General features: G+C 51.1%; 1 protein-coding gene across 1 annotated transcript in view; it reads right to left on the minus strand.

Moving 5' to 3' along the window:
• Positions 1-3,533: 3,533 nt before the first annotated feature.
• LOC142663610 (actin-binding LIM protein 1-like) overlaps positions 3,534-18,821 on the minus strand; it is a 57,836-nt gene continuing 42,548 nt past the window's right edge. The window contains exons 3-5 of the mRNA XM_075842363.1: positions 5,259-5,442; positions 4,903-5,015; positions 3,534-3,652 (exon numbers count right to left, since the gene is read on the minus strand). Coding sequence (XP_075698478.1) covers positions 3,609-3,652; positions 4,903-5,015; positions 5,259-5,442 — 341 coding nt within the window. The 3' untranslated portion in view covers positions 3,534-3,608. The remainder of the gene's footprint in view (positions 3,653-4,902; positions 5,016-5,258; positions 5,443-18,821) is intronic.

Genomic DNA, 18,821 nt, shown 5'->3' on the forward strand with positions numbered 1-18,821 from the left:
CTCTCCTGCCTGCAGCCTCTGTAATATGTTATTAGAGGACAGTGTCACCTCCTCACCTTCCAGCAGCCTGTACCCCCTCTCCTGTCTGCAGCCTCTCTGTAATATATGTTATTAGAGGACAGTGTCACCTCCTCACCTTCCAGCAGCCTGTACCCCCTATCCTGTCTGCAGCCTCTCTGTAATATATGTTATTAGAGGACAGTGTCACCTCCTCACCTTCCAGCAGCCTGTACCCCCTCTCCTGCCTGCAGCCTCTGTAATATATGTTATTAGAGGACAGTGTCACCTCCTCACCTTCCAGCAGCCTGTACCCCCTCTCCTGCCTGCAGCCTCTCTGTAATATATGTTATTAGAGGACAGTGTCCCCTCCTCACCTTCCAGCAGCCTGTACCCCCTCTCCTGCCTGCAGCCTCTCTGTAATATATGTTATTAGAGGACAGTGTCACCTCCTCACCTTCCAGCAGCCTGTACCCCCTCTCCTGCCTGCAGCCTCTGTAATATATGTTATTAGAGGACAGTGTCACCTCCTCACCTTCCAGCAGCCTGTACCCCCTCTCCTGCCTGCAGCCTCTCTGTAATATATGTTATTAGAGGACAGTGTCCCCTCCTCACCTTCCAGCAGCCTGTACCCCCTCTCCTGCCTGCAGCCTCTCTGTAATATATGTTATTAGAGGACAGTGTCAGCTCCTCACCTTCCAGCAGCCTGTACCTCCTCTCCTGCCTGCAGCCTCTGTAATATATGTTATTAGAGGACAGTGTCCCCTCCTCACCTTCCAGCAGCCTGTACCCCTCTCCTGCCTGCAGCCTCTGTAATATATGTTATTAGAGGACAGTGTTCCCTCCTCACCTCCCAGCAGTCTGTACCCCCTCTCCTGTCTGCAGCCTCTCTGTAATATATGTTATTAGAGGACAGTGTCACCTCCTCACCTTCCAGCAGCCTGTACCCCTCTCCTGCCTGCAGCCTCTGTAATATATGTTATTAGAGGACAGTGTCCCCTCCTCACCTTCCAGCAGCCTGTACCCCTCTCCTGCCTGCAGCCTCTGTAATATATGTTATTAGAGGACAGTGTTCCCTCCTCACCTTCCAGCAGTCTGTACCCCCTCTCCTGTCTGCAGCCTCTCTGTAATATATGTTATTAGAGGACAGTGTCACCTCCTCACCTTCCAGCAGCCTGTACCCCTCTCCTGCCTGCAGCCTCTGTAATATATGTTATTAGAGGACAGTGTTCCCTCCTCACCTCCCAGCAGTCTGTACCCCCTCTCCTGTCTGCAGCCTCTCTGTAATATATGTTATTAGAGGACAGTGTCACCTCCTCACCTTCCAGCAGCCTGTACCCCCTCTCCTGCCTGCAGCCTCTCTGTAATATATGTTATTAGAGGACAGTGTCACCTCCTCACCTTCCCGCAGCCTGTACCCCTCTCCTGCCTGCAGCCTCTGTAATATATGTTATTAGAGGACAGTGTCACCTCCTCACCTTCCAGCAGCCTGTACCCCTCTCCTGCCTGCAGCCTCTGTAATATATGTTATTAGAGGACAGTGTCACCTCCTCACCTTCCAGCAGCCTGTACCCCCTCTCCTGCCTGCAGCCTCTGTAATATATGTTATTAGAGGACAGTGTCACCTCCTCACCTTCCAGCAGCCTGTACCCCCTCTCCTGCCTGCAGCCTCTGTAATATATGTTATTAGAGGACAGTGTCCCCTCCTCACCTTCCAGCAGCCTGTACCCCCTCTCCTGCCTGCAGCCTCTCTGTAATATATGTTATTAGAGGACAGTGTCACCTCCTCACCTTCCAGCAGCTTGTACCCCCTCTCCTGCCTGCAGCCTCTGTAATATATGTTATTAGAGGACAGTGTCACCCCCTCACCTTCCAGCAGCCTGTACCCCCTCTCCTGCCTGCAGCCTCTGTAATATATGTTATTAGAGGACAGTGTCACCTCCTCACCTTCCAGCAGCCTGTACCCCCTCTCCTGCCTGCAGCCTCTGTGTTAATGTTCACAATCCTCCTCAGTCACCAAAATAATCCATCTAGTGTAATACAGTAAATGGCAGATAGGGAGGGGGGGATGCAGCTGCATTTCGCTCAGTGTGTGTGTAAGACTCATGCTGTGAGAGGGGAGGGGGAGCAGCAAGCAGGAGACATCGGATAGGCTCAGAACACGCAGCACAGCTCTGACATCACTCCAGGAAGACCCCGCCCCCTTCGCAGACATGGAGTGAGGGACTGGACATTTATAGAAATCATCACAGGGACTGAAAAAAATTTAAAATCTGCAGGTAACACATAACATTTCTGTCTGCTCCACATGTAATCCACGTACGTCGCTGCTGGATGATGGAGTTTTGTGTCACGGTCGTATATAACTCTTCTGAGCCGGGACTTTCCTGCGCGCTGCGGGCGGTGCTGGTGGCCGCTGTTACCTGGATGATACCTCAGTCCGCAGAACATGACAGACGACACTCCTCTTCAGCGGATCTTACATTTCTCTACCTCAGGCCCTAATGACGCCGGCCGGTAATTATTAACCACACTCTGGCCTAAGAAAACTTTGGCTGATCCAACAAATCATCTTCCGGTGTGAGAACGGAAGGTTCCCCCCAACCCTCCCCCCTCCCCCTCCAGGGAGAACTGAAAAGAACCAGGATGCAATGTCAGAAATATATGCTGAACCTCTTAAGGAGGACAGAGAACATACAGGAGAAGTGTGAATCATTTTGTACTAAACTTGTACTCCAGTCACATCTAAAGCTGCATTTACATTCTGCAGGTTTCTTGTTTGGTTGTAGCATCTTATATCCTATTAGTGTCACCTGCTGGTTCAGAATCTGTGCAGAACATGACGTATCGTGGTGCTTTTTAAGAGCTGTAACGTAATGTAATGTGTACCGGGCACCGAGTCTGATTCAGAAAAAGTAGAGAGTATTGTGGAATCTATTGTGTCAGCGCAGCGCGGCCAGCACAATTGGGAATGCTGCTCTAAATGTGACTGGAGTATAAGAAATGATGTGACTAAAGATCAGAAGACGACAAATGAAGGACGGATCACAGTTAGGGTATGTGCACACACACTAATTACGTCCGTAATTGACGGACGTATTTCGGCCGCAAGTCCCGGACCGAACACAGTGCAGGGAGCCGGGCTCCTAGCATCATACTTATATACGATGCTAGGAGTCCCTGCCTCTCTGCAGGACAACTGTCCCGTACTGTAATCATGTTTTCAGTACGGGACAGCAGTTCCACGGAGAGGCAGGGACTCCTAGCATCGTATATAACTATGATGCTAGGAGCCCGGCTCCCTGCACTGTGTTCGGTCCACTACTTGCGGCCGAAATACGTCCGTCAATTACGGACGTAATTAGTGTGTGTGCACATACCCTTACATCTAAGCATGGGAAATATTAATAGGAGGACTTCCCCTTTAAGAATGGGTAAACATAAAGGGACACCGCAGCTTTGTGGTAATCCGTTTTAATTTGACGGTTGATTAAGAGTTAACGAGAAGCTGGAGGGACAGAGTGTAAAACAGAAGACGTTGGGAGGAGATCGGCTCTTCTGCGCGGCTTTGTGCGTGGCCGATGTCCGACAACAGATGGCGAAGCCGCTCCTCATATGTTCATAGCGAGCGCTCCAGCAGAATTCATGGAGTCGGCTAAAATGAGTGGACAGCTCCGTAGTCACAGGGAACAGGCGCCGTGACATCGCTACTACGTGACCCCCCTAATATCCCTTTAAGTGACAGGCTGCCCTTGCACTCCGACTTGGCGGACTTTACTGGAACCTCTTCAGGTGGATTTTCGTACGTAGCCAACAGCAAAATAACCAAAATCCATACAATGCAGCAGAAGATGCGCAATTCTCGAGAGCAGCGCTGTACTTTTGAGCAGTCAAGTGCTCTATGGGGATTTTGGGGGGTAAATGTGATGACGCGCATTGTGGACGCCGCGGTTACTGAGGCCCCAGAGAGATCACATGACTAATGTCCGGCATCAGAGTTACGTTTACGAGGGACTGATCTTGGGGCCGTAGAGGCGGAGTTGGATATTTTCAGCAAATCGCCATTGTTTACCCTGAAGTAACCGGCACTAGTGCAATCAAACTGCGCACGAGACTCAAGACAGAGACAATGTCCGACCGCTTATTTGCCAGTTCTATTAATCTGGATGTACAGGATTGTCAGCGCGCATCTTTCAGGGGTCGGAGCATCTATAGGCGACTTAAAGGGGATCTCCAACTACGTTTAGGTTAATGAAATAATATTAATCTTTAGAGAAGTGGAGGAGCAGCAGAGAAGGGGAGGAGCAGCACAGAAGGGGAGGAGCAGCACAGAAGGGGAGGAGCAGCACAGAAGGGGAGGAGCAGCACAGAAGGGGAGGAGCAGAGAACAGAGGAGCAGCACAGAAGGGGAGGAGCAGCAGAGAAGGGGAGGAGCAACAGAGAAGGGGAGGAGCAACAGAGAAGGGGAGGAGCAACACAGAAGGGGAGGAGCAGCACAGAAGGGGAGGAGCAGCACAGAAGGGGAGGAGCAACAGAGAAGGGGAAGAGCAGCAAAGAAGGGGAGGAGCAGCACAGAAGGGGAGGAGCAGCAGAGAACAGGGGAGGAGCAGCACAGAAGGGGAGGAGCAGCAGAGAACAGAGAAGAAGTAGCACAGAAGGGGAGGAGCAGCACAGAAGGGGAGGAGCAGCAGAGAACAGAGAAGGAGCAGCACAGAAGGGGAGGAGCAGCACAGAAGGGGAGGAGCAGCAGAAGAGGGGAGGAGCAGCTAAACAGCATTCTCCAGGCCTGTCCCCATCTCCGCCTGAACTATTTATCAGATTTCCCTATAAACACATTCTGGTGGAGAATCCCATTAATTCTGGTCCATTACACGCACCGTGAGACAACACTGAGCGGACACTTACTGCTGGGTGTAGACAGCTCCTTCGCTCCGGGAGACATTGGTTGGGCAGCGCACGCCTGACACAGGCAGTCTCTCCCATTGAAGGTCACTCGATCTCCGGGCGGAAATGGATGTCTGAGAGAGAAAAAGCACAAGATCAGAAAACAGCAACAACACCCAAAATATGTAGATACAAAACTGTGGGGTCAAGAATCAGCGATCAGGTCTGAAGATGGCGATGAAAATGGCGCCATGTGCAACATGCCTGATAATCGGGGCAACGCTTAACCACGCCCCTTTTTTATATAAAAGCGACTGACCCTAGAAGTTTACGTTATTTCAGTGCGATTGTGATGTGACTGCGGGCGCAGGACTTACTTGCAGGCGGTGCAGGCGAAGCAGGAGGGGTGGTAGGTTTTTCCCAGCGCCGTCACAACTTCTCCCTCCACGAACTCTCCGCAGCCGCTGCACTGCGTCCCGTACATGCGCTGGTAGTCCAACGTGCACAGATACTCCCCGTTCTTGATGAAGAAGCCGCCCTGAGCCAAATCACAGCCGCAAACTGCAGAAAGGAGAGAAAATATGGAGGCTGAGAAAACTGAAGAGACGGAACAGAAGGCGAACAATGTCCCCAACATCGATGATCATCGTCACCGTAACCTACAATGTGACGACAGCGCTGCCTGCCAAAGTGACAGCCACCGCATGCAGAATGACACTGTTCAGAGTAGTGGTCACATCCCATCCCCCACTGGTAGAAGGCATGAATGGGGTTCCCGTATGCAAAGCATCATGGTCCTTAAATGAGTTTGAAACCCCCCAGAGACCCCAGTCACAGGTGCAGCTTTGTTACTGATGATAATCACAGGGATTATTCTGTATCATGGATCCATTTTATCATTTATAGTCGCTGTGTCCTACAACAATACCAAATCCTTTACCTGGACGCGCCCTATAGATCTGTTCATCCTGAGACTCCCGGTTCATTTTCAAAGCTGGGTCACAACTTATGACAGTTATAACAATGCCCTAATGATCTGTCATCCAGCTTTCCACCAACCCTGAAAAGTATATCAATCTGTATAAAGCTTTGTTGGTAAACGCGTCAGGCTAAGTTGGAGTACTCGCATTATTCGTGAACCAGAAGGCTCAGGATGAACAGAGCTGGAGGTCCTTCAGATAGGAGTATGGGATTGTGGAGAGAAACAGGGACTATAAATGAACTTATAAAATGAATCCGTGCTGCAACTGTGATCTGTAGGGATCCTGAGGGAGCGAAAAAAAATAGTGATCTATAGAGATCCTGAGGGAGTGGGGTAGTAATCTGTAGGGATCCTAAGGGAGTGGGGTAGTAATCTGTAGGGATCCTGAGGGAGCACGGGTAGTAATCTGTAGGGATCCTGAGGGAGCGGGGGTAGTGATCTGTAGGGATCCTGAGAGAGCGGGAGTAGTGATCTGTAGTAATCCTGAGGGAGCGGGGGTAGTAATCTGTAGGTATCCTGAGGGAGCGGGTGTAGTGATCTATAGGGATCCTGAGGAAGCGGGGGTAGTGATCTATAGGGTTCCTGAGGGAGCGGGGGTAGTGATCTGTAGAGATCTTGATGGAGCATGGGTAGTGATCTATAGGGATCCTGAGGGAGCGAGGATAGTGATCTATAGAGATCCTGAGGGAGCGGGGGTAGTGATATATAGATATCCTGAGGGTGTGGAGTAGTAATCTGCAGGGATCCTGAGCGAACAGGGGTAGTAATCTGTAGGGATCCTGAGGGAGCGGGGGTAGTAATCTGTAGGGATCCTGTGGGAGCGGGGGTAGTGATCTATAGGGATCCTGAGGGAGCGGGGATAGTGATCCGTAGGGATCCTGAGGGAGCGGGAGTAGTGATCTGTAGTAATCCTGAGGGAGCGGGGGTAGTAATCTGTAGGTATCCTGAGGGAGCGGGTGTAGTGATCTATAGGGATCCTGAGGGAGCGGGGGTAGTGATCTATAGGGTTCCTGAGGGAGCGGGGGTAGTGATCTGTAGGGATCTTGATGGAGCATGGGTAGTGATCTATAGGGATCCTGGGGGAGCGAGGATAGTGATCTATAGAGATCCTGAGGGAGCGGGGGTAGTGATATATAGATATCCTGAGGGTGTGGGGTAGTAATCTGCAGGGATCCTGAGCGAACAGGGGTAGTAATCTGTAGGGATCCTGAGGGAGCGGGGGTAGTAATCTGTAGGGATCCCGAGGGAGCAGAGGTAGTGATCTATAGGGATCCTGAGGGAGCGGGGATAGTGATCCTGAGGGTGCGGGGGTAGTGATCTGTAGGAATCCTGAGGGAGCGGGGATAGTGATCTGTAGGGATCCTGAGGGAGCGGGGGTATTGATCTGGAGGAATCCTGAGGGAGCAGAGGTAGTGATCTATAGGGATCCTGAGGGAGCGGGGATAGTGATCCTGAGGGTGCGGGGGTAGTGATCTGTAGGAATCCTGAGGGAGCGGGGATAGTGATCTGTAGGGATCCTGAGGGAGCGGGGGTATTGATCTGGAGGAATCCTGAGGGAGCGGGGGTAGTAATCTGTAGGGATCCTGAGGGAGCGGGGGTAGTGATCTATAGGGATCCTGAGGGAGCGGGGGTAGTGATCTATAGGGTTCCTGAGGGAGCGGGGGTAGTGATCTATAGGGTTCCTGAGGGAGCGGGGGTAGTGATCTGTAGGGATCTTGACGGAGCATGGGTAGTGATCTATAGGGATTGGGAGGGAGCGGGGGTAGTGATCTATAGAGATCCTGAGGGTGTGGGGTAGTAATCTGTAGGGATCCTAAGGGTGCGGGGGTTGTGATCTGTAGGGAGCCTGAGGGAGCAGGGGTAGTAATCTGTAGGGATCCTGAGGGAGCGGGGGTAGTGATCTGTAGGGATCCTGAGGGAGCGGGGGTAGTGATCTGTAGGGATCCTGAGGGAGTGGGGGTAGTGATCTATAGGGATCCTGAGGGAGCGGGGGTAGTGATCTATAGGGATCCTGAGGGAGCGGGGGTAGTGATCTGTAGGGATCCTGAGGGAGCGGGGTTAGTAATCTGTAGGGATCCTGAGGGAGCGGGGGGTAGTAATCTGTAGTGATCCTGAGGGAGTGGGGGTAGTAATCTGTAGGGATCCTGAGGGAGCAGGGGTAGTAATCTGTAGGAATCCCGAGGGAGCGGGGGGGTAGTAATCTATAGGGATCCTGAGGGAGTGGGGGTGGTGATCTATAGGGATCCTGAGGGAGCGCGGGTAGTGATCAGTAAGGATCCTGAGGGAGCGGGGGTGGTGATCTGTAGGCATCCTGAGGGTGCGAGGGTAGTGATCTGGAGGAATCCTGAGGGAGCGGGGGTAGTAATCTGTAGGGATCCTGAGGGAGCGGGGGTAGTGATCTATAGGGTTCCTGAGGGAGCGGGGGTAGTGATCTGTAGGGATCTTGATGGAGCATGGGTAGTGATCTATAGGGATCCTGAGGGAGCGAGGATAGTGATCTACAGAGATGCTGAGGGTGCGGGGGTAGTGACCTGTAGGAATCCTGAGGGAGCGGGGATAGTGATCTGTAGGGATTCTGAGGGAGCGGGGGTAGTGATCTGGAGGAATCCTGAGGGAGCGGGGGTAGTGATCTGAAGGGATCCTGAGGGAGCGGGGGTAGTGATCTATAGGGATCCTGAGGGAGCGGGGGTAGTGATCTATAGGGTTCCTGAGGGAGCGGGGGTAGTGATCTGGAGGAATCCTGAGGGAGCGGGGTTAGTAATCTGTAGGGATCCTGAGGGAGCGGGGTTAGTGATCTGTAGGGATCCTGAGGAAGCAGGGGTGGTGATCTGTAGGGATCCGGAGGGAGCGGGGGTAGTGATATGTAGGGATCCTGAGGGAGCAGAGATCTTTTTGGAATCCTGGATCCAATGCCGGATCTGTTCCCGTGTTGGAGAGCAGGCCAACTCAGAAACATAGGAAAATCTTACTGAAGAAAAACCTGCACAGTGACAATGTCTGAGCAGCGCAGCCAGGACGGGGTTAATGGACAGCCGGTCGCTGTGCAACATTTTGCAGGACGGCAGCCAAGTGTTTTGGTGGCAGCGTGCAGCCAGGTAGACACAGACGGGAGTGTTTAGTCAGCGCCCATGTGGACTGGCACCAGATAAGGTTTTCTTTATGTCGCACCGGGAGATTGCGCCAAATATTTACGGACGGACGACAGATGATCACCCATCACAAAGGGCGGCACCATCTGATTAAAGGGACACTACACCTACAGTCTATCTCCCCTCCATATGCTGTGCCGTAAAATACAATCTATTGTTCTCTGTTATCAGACATGTCAGGCTGGGGGAGGATGACTGTAGGACAGGTGAATACAATCTATTGTTCTCTGTTATCAGACATGTCAGGCTGGGGCAGGATGACTGTAGGACTGGTGGATACAATCTATTGTTCTCTGTTATCCGACATCAGGCTGGGGGAGGATGACTGTAGGACAGGTAAATACAATCTATTGTTCTCTGTTATCCGACATCAGGCTGGGGGAGGATGACTGTAGGACAGGTGAATACAATCTATTGTTCTCTGTTATCAGACATGTCAGGCTGGGGAGGATGACTGTAGGACAGGTGAATACAATCTATTTTTCTCTGTTATCAGACATGTCAGGCTGGGGAGAGGAGGACTGTAGGACAGGTGAATACAACCTATTGTTTGCTGTAGGAGTGGTACTGTGCAGTGTATATATATATACAGAATAATGCAGATACTGAGAATTACACCCAGTATACAGGACAGGAGAAGTGGTACTGTGCAGTGTCCATATATACAGAATAACACAGATACTGAGAATTACACCCAGTATACAGGACAGGAGAAGTGATACTATGCAGTGTCCATATATACAGAATAACACAGATACTGAGAATTACACCCAGTATACAGGACAGGAGAAGTGGTACTGTGCAGTGTCTATATATACAGAATAATACAGATACTGAGAATTACACCCAGTATACAGGACAGGAGAAGTGGTACTGTGCAGTGTATATATATATACAGAATAATACAGATACTGAGAATTACACCCAGTATACAGGACAGGAGAAGTGGTACTGTGCAGTGTCCATATATACAGAATAATACAGATACTGAGAATTACACCCAGTATACAGGACAGGAGAAGTGGTACTGTGCAGTGTCCATATATACAGATTAATACAGATACTGAGAATTACACCCAGTATACAGGACAGGAGAAGTGGTACTGTGCAGTGTATATATATATATACAGAATAATACAGATACTGAGAATTACACCCAGTATACAGGACAGGAGGAGCGGGTGTGTGCTGTCTGGGTGTTGGAGGAAGCTCTTTCCGGGTGTCGGCTCTTTCCTCTCCAGGGAGAGAGTTTGCTGCTGGGGATGAGAGGAAGTTCTTCCCAGCCAAGTGCTTCTCAGCCTCCTGTTACCCGGTCTAGGCCGGCGGGTAGTGGGAGCGTTCAGCAACCGGCCGAAGTTGTGGGGGTGAGAAGATCTAGTCGGGGTCACAGCGATGTGGCCCCGATCCCGCCCCCGCCTGAAACCAGGACAGAAAGCCAGGAAAGCCGCAAGGTTCCTGGTGTTGCAGCCAGCAGGATCGCTCCTGGAGATGTGCAGCAGAGCATGCATGATGGTGTGGAGGCAGATTGGGGTGAACTACGTGCCACGGAGTCAACAACCACCTTTAGCTCCCGTGTTGCGGAGTGCCTCCGTGGGTATGAGGACGCCGGGAAGGCCATTCGGAAGCTCCAGGAGGAGCTGAAAGCAGCCCGGGTTCGGTCGCACGCCACTTCTGGAGCAAAGAGGTTGGTAGTAATGGCGACTATCAGGGATCTCAAATCTGAGGTGGATGCCCTGAAAGAAAAGCGCAAGTTTATTTTGGAGAATAGTGGACCTTTCAAGGAGAAACTCCTTAATGATGATCGGTTCCGGGCAATGAAGGGTGTCTGTGACCCTGGAAAGCAGACGGATGATGAGGGTGAGGAGGAGGAGATGTGTCCGGGTGCGTCTGGTCAGCGGAGTACGTGCAGCGAGCTGCCTGCAGAGCAAGTGGCTTTACCCCCGGACTCCAGCTCAGCTGGTGAGGGGGACACCTGTGACCAGGACATCAGCAGCAGCAATTCAGGTGGGAGGCTGATGGCGGAAATACGGCAGCTCCAGTCTCCGGTGAGCCTGCAGCATTTTTCTTTTGGCGCGGACTTGGGTCCAGGGGAGAAAGTTAATGCCAAGCGCGCAGCAAAGCGCAAAGCCCGGCGGCGACTAAAATCCAGAAAGGCTGGAAAAATCATGGAGGAGGTCAGTTTTAAGTTTGTTCCCCACCCAGTGCTACCCCAGCTGGCCGCAGGGTCAGCTCGCTGCACAAGCCCCGTGATCCAGCCTAGCCCGGGCCCTGAAGTGGGTCCGGTGCAGGAAAGCGGGGAGATTAATGATGGCGTGATAATGGAGGCTGATGTCCCTGCTTGTCGTAGTAGCGGTGGCGTTTTTGGTGGCGTTTTTAAGGCGTCAATAGCGCCAGATAATGTTGGTGGCCCAGCGTTGGGTGCAGAACAAAGCTCTGGTGCTCAGGTTTCCTCTTCAGTAATGGGGGGCAGCTCGACACCAGAGCTGGCAGCGAATATTCCAGTGTCCCTGGAACCCGTTGGTGCTACTGAGCGGCGGCAGCATGAAGGGGCTGCTGGGACTGACGGCACGGTTGAATGTCCCCCCAAGCTTGCGGTCATTGGGTCCGGTGGCGCAGTCACTAGTATTCCTTTGGTGGCTGCGTCACATGAATCCCCAGCCCGGGAGCCAGCTTTGCCAGGGGTGAGGGCGAGTCTGGGCATTGCTGGCTCTAAAAAGGAAGGATTGTCTCAAGTAAATAAATGTCACGCTAATGAGGTGGAGGGGAAACCTGATGACACCGAGGCGATAACATCCGGCCCAGAAACACTTTTTACTGCTGGTCCAGAGGGTGAGGGTATGAATGGTGCAGGTACGAGTGCTGTTAATAATGGTGAGGGTATGAATGGTGCAGGTACGAGTGATATTGATAATGGTGAGGGTATGAATGGTGCAGGTACGAGTGATATTGATAATGGTCCCTCTCCTGTGTCTGGGGCCGGGGTGAGTGGTGGGAATGTTACTGCCAGGGGTATGAGGTCTAGTGAGGCCGGTCCATCTGCCCCCCCAGGGGTGACTACTCGCAGTTATGCCAGTGTCACTGCTGGGGCCTCCTCCTCATCTTCAGGCTCTGGGGACGGTATTTTACAGCGGCGCCTCCTGGAGGCCCTTAAAAAGGGTGAGAGAACAATAATGGTAGAGGGCCGAGCGGTTGATCTGTCCTTCTGGATAGACAGGCATGGCCTGACTGCTTTCCGAGAAGAAAGGGAAGGGGAAACTGTGTGGACCCTTCCGACAGCCGGGCCTGGGGGGGCTCGTAGGAATGTTGTTCGTCTTCGCTGGAGAGGCAATGATACGTGCCCACCTAGGGCAAAAATAGTTGAGCTTCTGTTGAAGATGAATTTCAGGGCGATCGACATCTTTGCCCTGATACATCCCTATGGCACCCCAGTATTTGACATTAGCTTTGTTCGGCCGGAGGGCCTGGAGCTCTTTTGGTCAAATTATGAGCTGGTGAAGAATGAGCCCGGCTGGCGAGACTTCGCTGTACAAGCGTTGTCTCGTCAGAGCGAAATCAAGAAGGTGACCGTCCTAACTTGCAATGAGTGTCTTTCTTGTATGGACATTATGACCTGGCTCAGCAGGTACGGGGAGGTAACGGAGGTCCCCAAAAAAAACAGGGATGAATTTGGCATCTGGTCAGGGGCCTGGACCTTTATGGTTAAATTAAAGCGTTCAGGAAGTACTGTCACCCACATCCCTTCCTCCGCCTTTTTAGGAAGGGACCGAATCCTGGCCTTTTACCAGGGGCAGCCGAAGCTCTGCCACAGGTGTGGTGACCCCACGCACTTCAGTGCCCACTGCAGAGTGCAGAAGTGTGCGTTGTGCGGGGGGATAGGTCATCTTGCCGCATCCTGTGGGGATATTCGGTGTCACCTGTGTGGGGATCTTGGTCACCCATTCAGTCGCTGCCCTCGTTCCTTTTCCAACGCCATGGCGGGCCCAGCGGGAGAAAGCCGAGAGGTTGCTCCTGCCGTGGTTGGCACTGGTGGAGGTGAAGGGGCTGAGGGGCCAGGGAAGAAAGGCAAGTCACCCTCCAAGTTAAGGCGATTGGAGAACCGTCGAAGGAGTAGGGAGCTCGGGGAGCCCCAGGCAACTGGGGTAACCCTTGGCCCTGCTCCAGGGGCGAGTGTCATTGCTACTGAGGCCCTGGGGGAACAGGACTTGAATGAAGAGGTCAGGAGGTTGGAGAGGGAGGAGGAAGCCGCTTCTTCATGTTCCTCGCTATATGAAAGTATGGATGAGGACAGTAGACGGTGGCTAGATGAAAAGCGCAAGCAGGGTGCTAAAAAGAAAAAAAAGGGAGATAAGAAATCTTCTCCTCCCCTGGTCCAGGTGCCTAAGGAAAGCCCAACCGACTCACCTCTTGTTGTTCTCTCAAATCGCTTTCAAACCCTCAAGGACATCTCCTCTTCAGATGAGGAGTGTGGGGGCGAGGATGTGGCGAAGGTGACGAGGGGGTCTGTGGGGGGCGTCCAGCTTCTTGCCTCAGGGCATGCGGAACCCTCAGGGAGAAGCGCTGTCCCGGAGCCTGGAGGTGAGGTTGATAGTGGTGCTGGTGAGGAGGTGGAGGAAGGGAAGGATATGGACACATCAGCATCCCTCAAAAGGGCCCTCGGCTCTTCATCAGACAGTGATAAAAACCAGGGGAAGGGCAAGGGGAAGGGGAAAAAGGTCATCTAATTCAATCACCCAGGATGGCGGCACCCACCCCGTTGACGCTGGCATCTATTAATGTCGCCAGCATTAAATCTGACAAGGCTAGATTTGCGGCCTTTGATTTTCTCGGCCGAATTGAGGCCGACATTTTATTTTTGCAAGAGACCAGGCTGACAGACTTGGCAGCCATACATAAAGCGAAAAAGGAGTGGAGGCGTGGACCATCTTATTGGTCTCTTGCGGCCGAGCCGGGTAGCGGGGTGGCGGTTCTTTTCACCGCATCGGTAGAATGCAGACGGGTTATTGAATTAGAAATGGGGAGGTGCCTGATCTTGGATGTCCTCATGAAGGGACAGGAGCTCAGGCTCATTAACATCTATGGTCCCCAAACCAGCTGGGACCGGAAAAGTCTCTTTATGAGGATCAAGCCCTATCTTTTTACGAGTCGGCAGGTGGTCTTTGGAGGGGACTTCAATGCTGCCACGAGGTCCCAAGATAGGGGAGGTTCCAGAGACAGGCTGACTTATGACTGTGTGGCCCTAAATAGGATAGCTAGTGAGGCTCGCCTGGTGGATGTCCACATCCGGCACACCCCAGGCCACGCGGGATTCACCTTTTATCGAGGTAGTTGTAGGTCTAGAATAGATAGGTTTTATTTAAAGGAGGATGCCATCTCTTCGGCAGTGTCCGTCGTTGAGGTGGAGTTCTCCGACCACTGTTTAATTTTATTTTCTCTGAATGTTGCAGAGACCCCCCGGATGGGAAGAGGCTTTTGGAGGCTCAATTCGTCTCTCTTGGAAGAAGCGGAGATAAGACGGTCCTTTGAGGATTTCTTTCAGAGCCAGGTACCATTACTGGATCTTTGTAGCAGTAAGTCGGAGTGGTGGGAGATGTTCAAAAAAAGGGTGGCGAGTTTCTTCCGCCAGCTCTCGAGCCTCAGGAGCCTGGACAGGTACCGCCTGTATCAGGGCCTGAGGAGGAAACTCGAGCATCTTGTCTCGACTGGAGGTGACCGCGAGGACATCTCCAGAGTGAAATCTTTGCTTAAGAGTTGCCAGTATGATAGACACGCATCTTTAGTTTTTGAGAGGGATTTTGGGAAGTACCGCTCGCCCGACCCCTACAAGAACTGCAAGATGTCAGTAAATAGTAAAGTGGTTTCAGGACTGATGGACAGTACAGGATCCCTGAAAAGGTCCAGATCAGGGATCTTGGAGGTCGTCGGATCCTTTTACTCGCACCTCTTGGGAAAGATGGATCTTGATCGGGATGCGATGTCGGCTTTCCTGGCTGAAACTGTCCCCGAACCAGGAGTAGACCCCTCTCTTGGTGCCTTGGCAGAGGCGATCAGGGAAGAGGAAGTGAGACTGGCGATTGAAGGGCTTGCCCTCAAGAAGTCGCCGGGTCCAGATGGCTTAACGTCTGAATTTTACAAGACCTTTAAGGAGATTTTAGTTCCCCTGTTGACTGAGGTGTTGAATGAGTGTCTTTCCTCGGGCACTTTGCCGAAGTCAATGAGGAGGTCGGCCCTGATCATCCTGTCAAAGGGTAAAGACCCATCGCACATTGAGAATTGGCGTCCCATAGCGCTACTCAATGTGGACAGAAAGGTTCTGGCAAAGGTGCTGTTTAATCGGCTGGTGAAATTTGCACCCCGGCTCCTTTCGGGGGCTCAGCATTGCTCTGTTCCAGGCCGCAGCACGTTTAGCGCTGTACTCGGTGTCCGAGAGGCAGTGGAGCAGAGTAGGGCGGGCCGTTGGAAGGGGTACTTGCTGTCCTTGGATCAGGCAAAAGCGTTTGATCGGGTTGATCACGAGTATCTCTGGTCGGTCCTTCTGAGGTATGGTCTGCCGGGGGGGTTTGTTGATTGGCTTAAGATCTTGTATGCAGGGGCAGAGAGTTTTCCGCTTGTGAACGGTTGGATTGGCCGCTCTTTTGAGGTTGGGTCTGGGGTTCGCCAGGGTTGCCCGCTGAGCCCGCTTTTATACGTGTTCGCGATTGACCCCTTCCTTAGGAGGGTAGATCGTGGACCGTTGGTGGGAGTCAGCATGGACTTGGCAGCCTCGGAAGCCACTCTGAGAGTGGTGGCGTATGCGGATGACGTCACCGTCTTTGTGTCCTCGAGAGGGGAGGCAGAGTGGGTGATGTCTGAAGTTGACCGCTACTCGGAGGCATCCGGGTCCATGATCAACCAGGATAAGTGTAAGAGTCTCTGTCTGGGAGGGGGAGATCCTACCTTTGATCTCTCGGACACTCTTCCAGGGCCTCAGGAGTTTGTAAAAATTCTCGGCATCGAATTTGGCCAGGGGGATTACCCCAAACAAAATTGGGACAGCAGGCTAAAGATCGCCGCTCAGAAGGTCGACCAGTGGAAGGGTTGGTCTTTGACCCTCAGAGAAAGGGTCAACTTGATCAAAACTTACCTGCTCCCTTTGTTAATCTATTTGGGCAGTGTCTGCATCTTGCCAGAACCTCTCTGGACTCGGGTCTACAGCTTGTTCTTCCAGATGTTATGGGGGAATAAGCTGAACCTAGTCAAGAGGGAGGTGACATACCGTACGAGGAGACTAGGGGGGTTGTGTATGGTCAACCCTGTGGTATTCCTGGTTAATACCTTTGTAAAGATCAACATGTCAAACCTCTGGCAAGAGAGGGCTCCTCCGTGGGTAGTCTCCTGCAGGGGGTGGTTTCGGCCTTTCTTCCAGGAATGGGAGACAGGAGGGCAAGTGAAGGACCTTCGCACGCCGCATGGGCATCTTCCGGCTTACGCTACCGTGGTTCTGAAAACAATTCGCCGGTGGGGTCTGGGGATGTGGGAGATCAGGACTCTGTCAAGGAGGCTCCTTGACAACAGAGTTCTGTTGACCCATTTCCAGAAGCCCCTGGCGCTCAGGGACTGCCCAAGTCGGGATCTGGAGGTTGGTTTGAGGGTTTTAAATTCTAGTAGGATCCCTTTAAAGTTTTGGGACTTGGCTTGGCGTTGCTTCCATGGGAAACTGTATGTGAGGGACAACTTGAAACACAGGAACCCTGAGGAAAGGGGTTGTCCCCGGGAGGAGTGTGGCGGCGTGCTGGAAAGCATGGAGCACTTCCTGCTTCATTGTCCCCTCAATACAGGGGTCTACAGCAGGGTGGGTGCCTCCATTGGTTGGCCTGGTCTGACCGGTCTCTCCTATGCGGAATGGGCCTATGGAACATTCAGACACCTGGGTGGTCGAGATCGGGGCACTTTATTCTTAGTCAGCTTAGCGGTCAGGTACGGCACGTGGAACGCACGGTGTTTTGTATCAACCAGACAAAAAACCCTCCCGGAGGAAGAGGTGGTGAGGAACATTCTCGGTGACCTGGGGAAGGTTCGTTCTTTGGAGTTCGAGAGACTGGGCACGAGTAGGGCCTCCATGCTTTGGAGGGGTTTCTCCTTCAGCGTGCCCTAGTCTAGTCGTCTCTATTCCTGGTGGGGGGCTAATGCTGTCACTGTAGCTTTTTGTTTTCTTTATAGTTGATGACGGATATAGGGCTTGCAGGTACCGAACCAGGGCCTTGTGGGTAGGATTTGTTAAGGATGTGTTATGTGTTATGTCAGGTAATGTATGCCATTGTACAGGCCGAGTCTTTACTTACTATATCTTGTAGAGTGTAGTATTTTTGTATAGATGTGAGGGGGTTAGGTGTTAGGTGGGGAGGGGGGAAAGGGGGGTTCAAATAATAAGAAAAAGCCGGGCCCGATCAAAGAGACATTGAAGGATGGACGATGGTGTCGGTCGGAGCTTAGGTAAGGACTTTGGACTGGACATTGGTCTTGAATTGGGTATAATGTAGATATTATATATATATATATGTATGTTCAGTATTGTTTTGTATATATTGTATATATTGGTTACTAATTGGTATTCATATTGCGGATTTGTGGTTAAGAAAAAGGGTGGAGGGAAAAAAAAAAAAAAAACATTTAAAAATGTAAAAAAAAAATAAAAAATACAAAAAATATAAAAAAAAAAAAAAATAAAAAAAAAAAAAAATAAAAAAAAAAGGGGGAGGTTATTTGCCGATTAGGCTCATGTTGTGTTTTCTCATGTAGGAATTTCTCATTTTTCCTTGGTTAATATATTTTGATGGGCACATGGACCGGTTAGGGTCAGTTTTTGGTTTTATTGTGGTTTAAGAATTTTTATTTATTTTATTTTTTAGACTGTTACTGATTTTGTTCTTTTGAGGCGTCTGGATTGATGCTGTGACTATGAGTTTTGTGTATTTGTATTTATACTGATGTGAGTGACGTGTGGATGATGAGTGATGTGTGGATGATGAGAGTGATGTGTGGATGATGTGAGTTATAATACAGAAGACTGAGTGCTGGTAGGAATGTGATCTGGACCAGAGAGGAGGCGGCCGAGATTCATAATGTGTTTATAACTTGTTCATTTTGTGTTGGTTTATGACCCGTGTATTGTATGTGCGGATTTATGGCATGTGTATGTTTGTTAACATTTATTAAAAAGATGAGAAGTGATACTGTGCAGTGTACATATATACAGAATAATACAGATACTGAGAATTACACCCAGTATACAGCACAGGAGAAGTGGTACTGTGCAGTGTCTATATATACAGAATAATAGAGATACTGAGAATTACACCCAGTATACAGGACAGGAGAAGTGGTACTGTGCAGTGTCCATATATACAGAATAATACAGATACTGAGAATTACACCCAGTATACAGGACAGGAGAAGTGGCACTGTGCAGTGTCCATATATACAGAATAATACAGATACTGAGAATTACACCCAGTATACAGGACAGGAGAAGTGGTACTGTGCAGTGTCCATATATACAGAATAATACAGATACTAAGGACTCACGTGGAGCTGCAGATGACTTCCCTGCTATATGTAAACACCATAAATTGCATTAGACGTCCTCCGGTGAAGACCTCCGTATATTTTGGGGATCAGGCGATGCACCCCTCTTTGTTGCCTCTTTATACTGTGTGACTACCTGTATATTATCTGCAGATCAGCTCTCTGGGCTCCCACGTCTCTGCCCTTTGATTCCCACCTCAGAGGCGGCAGCTGGGGACGTCTATTATTCTTCATCTACCACAAACTTT

Source organism: Rhinoderma darwinii, chromosome 11 (assembly GCF_050947455.1).
Source record: "Rhinoderma darwinii isolate aRhiDar2 chromosome 11, aRhiDar2.hap1, whole genome shotgun sequence".
In the NCBI taxonomy this organism is placed as follows: domain Eukaryota; kingdom Metazoa; phylum Chordata; class Amphibia; order Anura; family Rhinodermatidae; genus Rhinoderma; species Rhinoderma darwinii.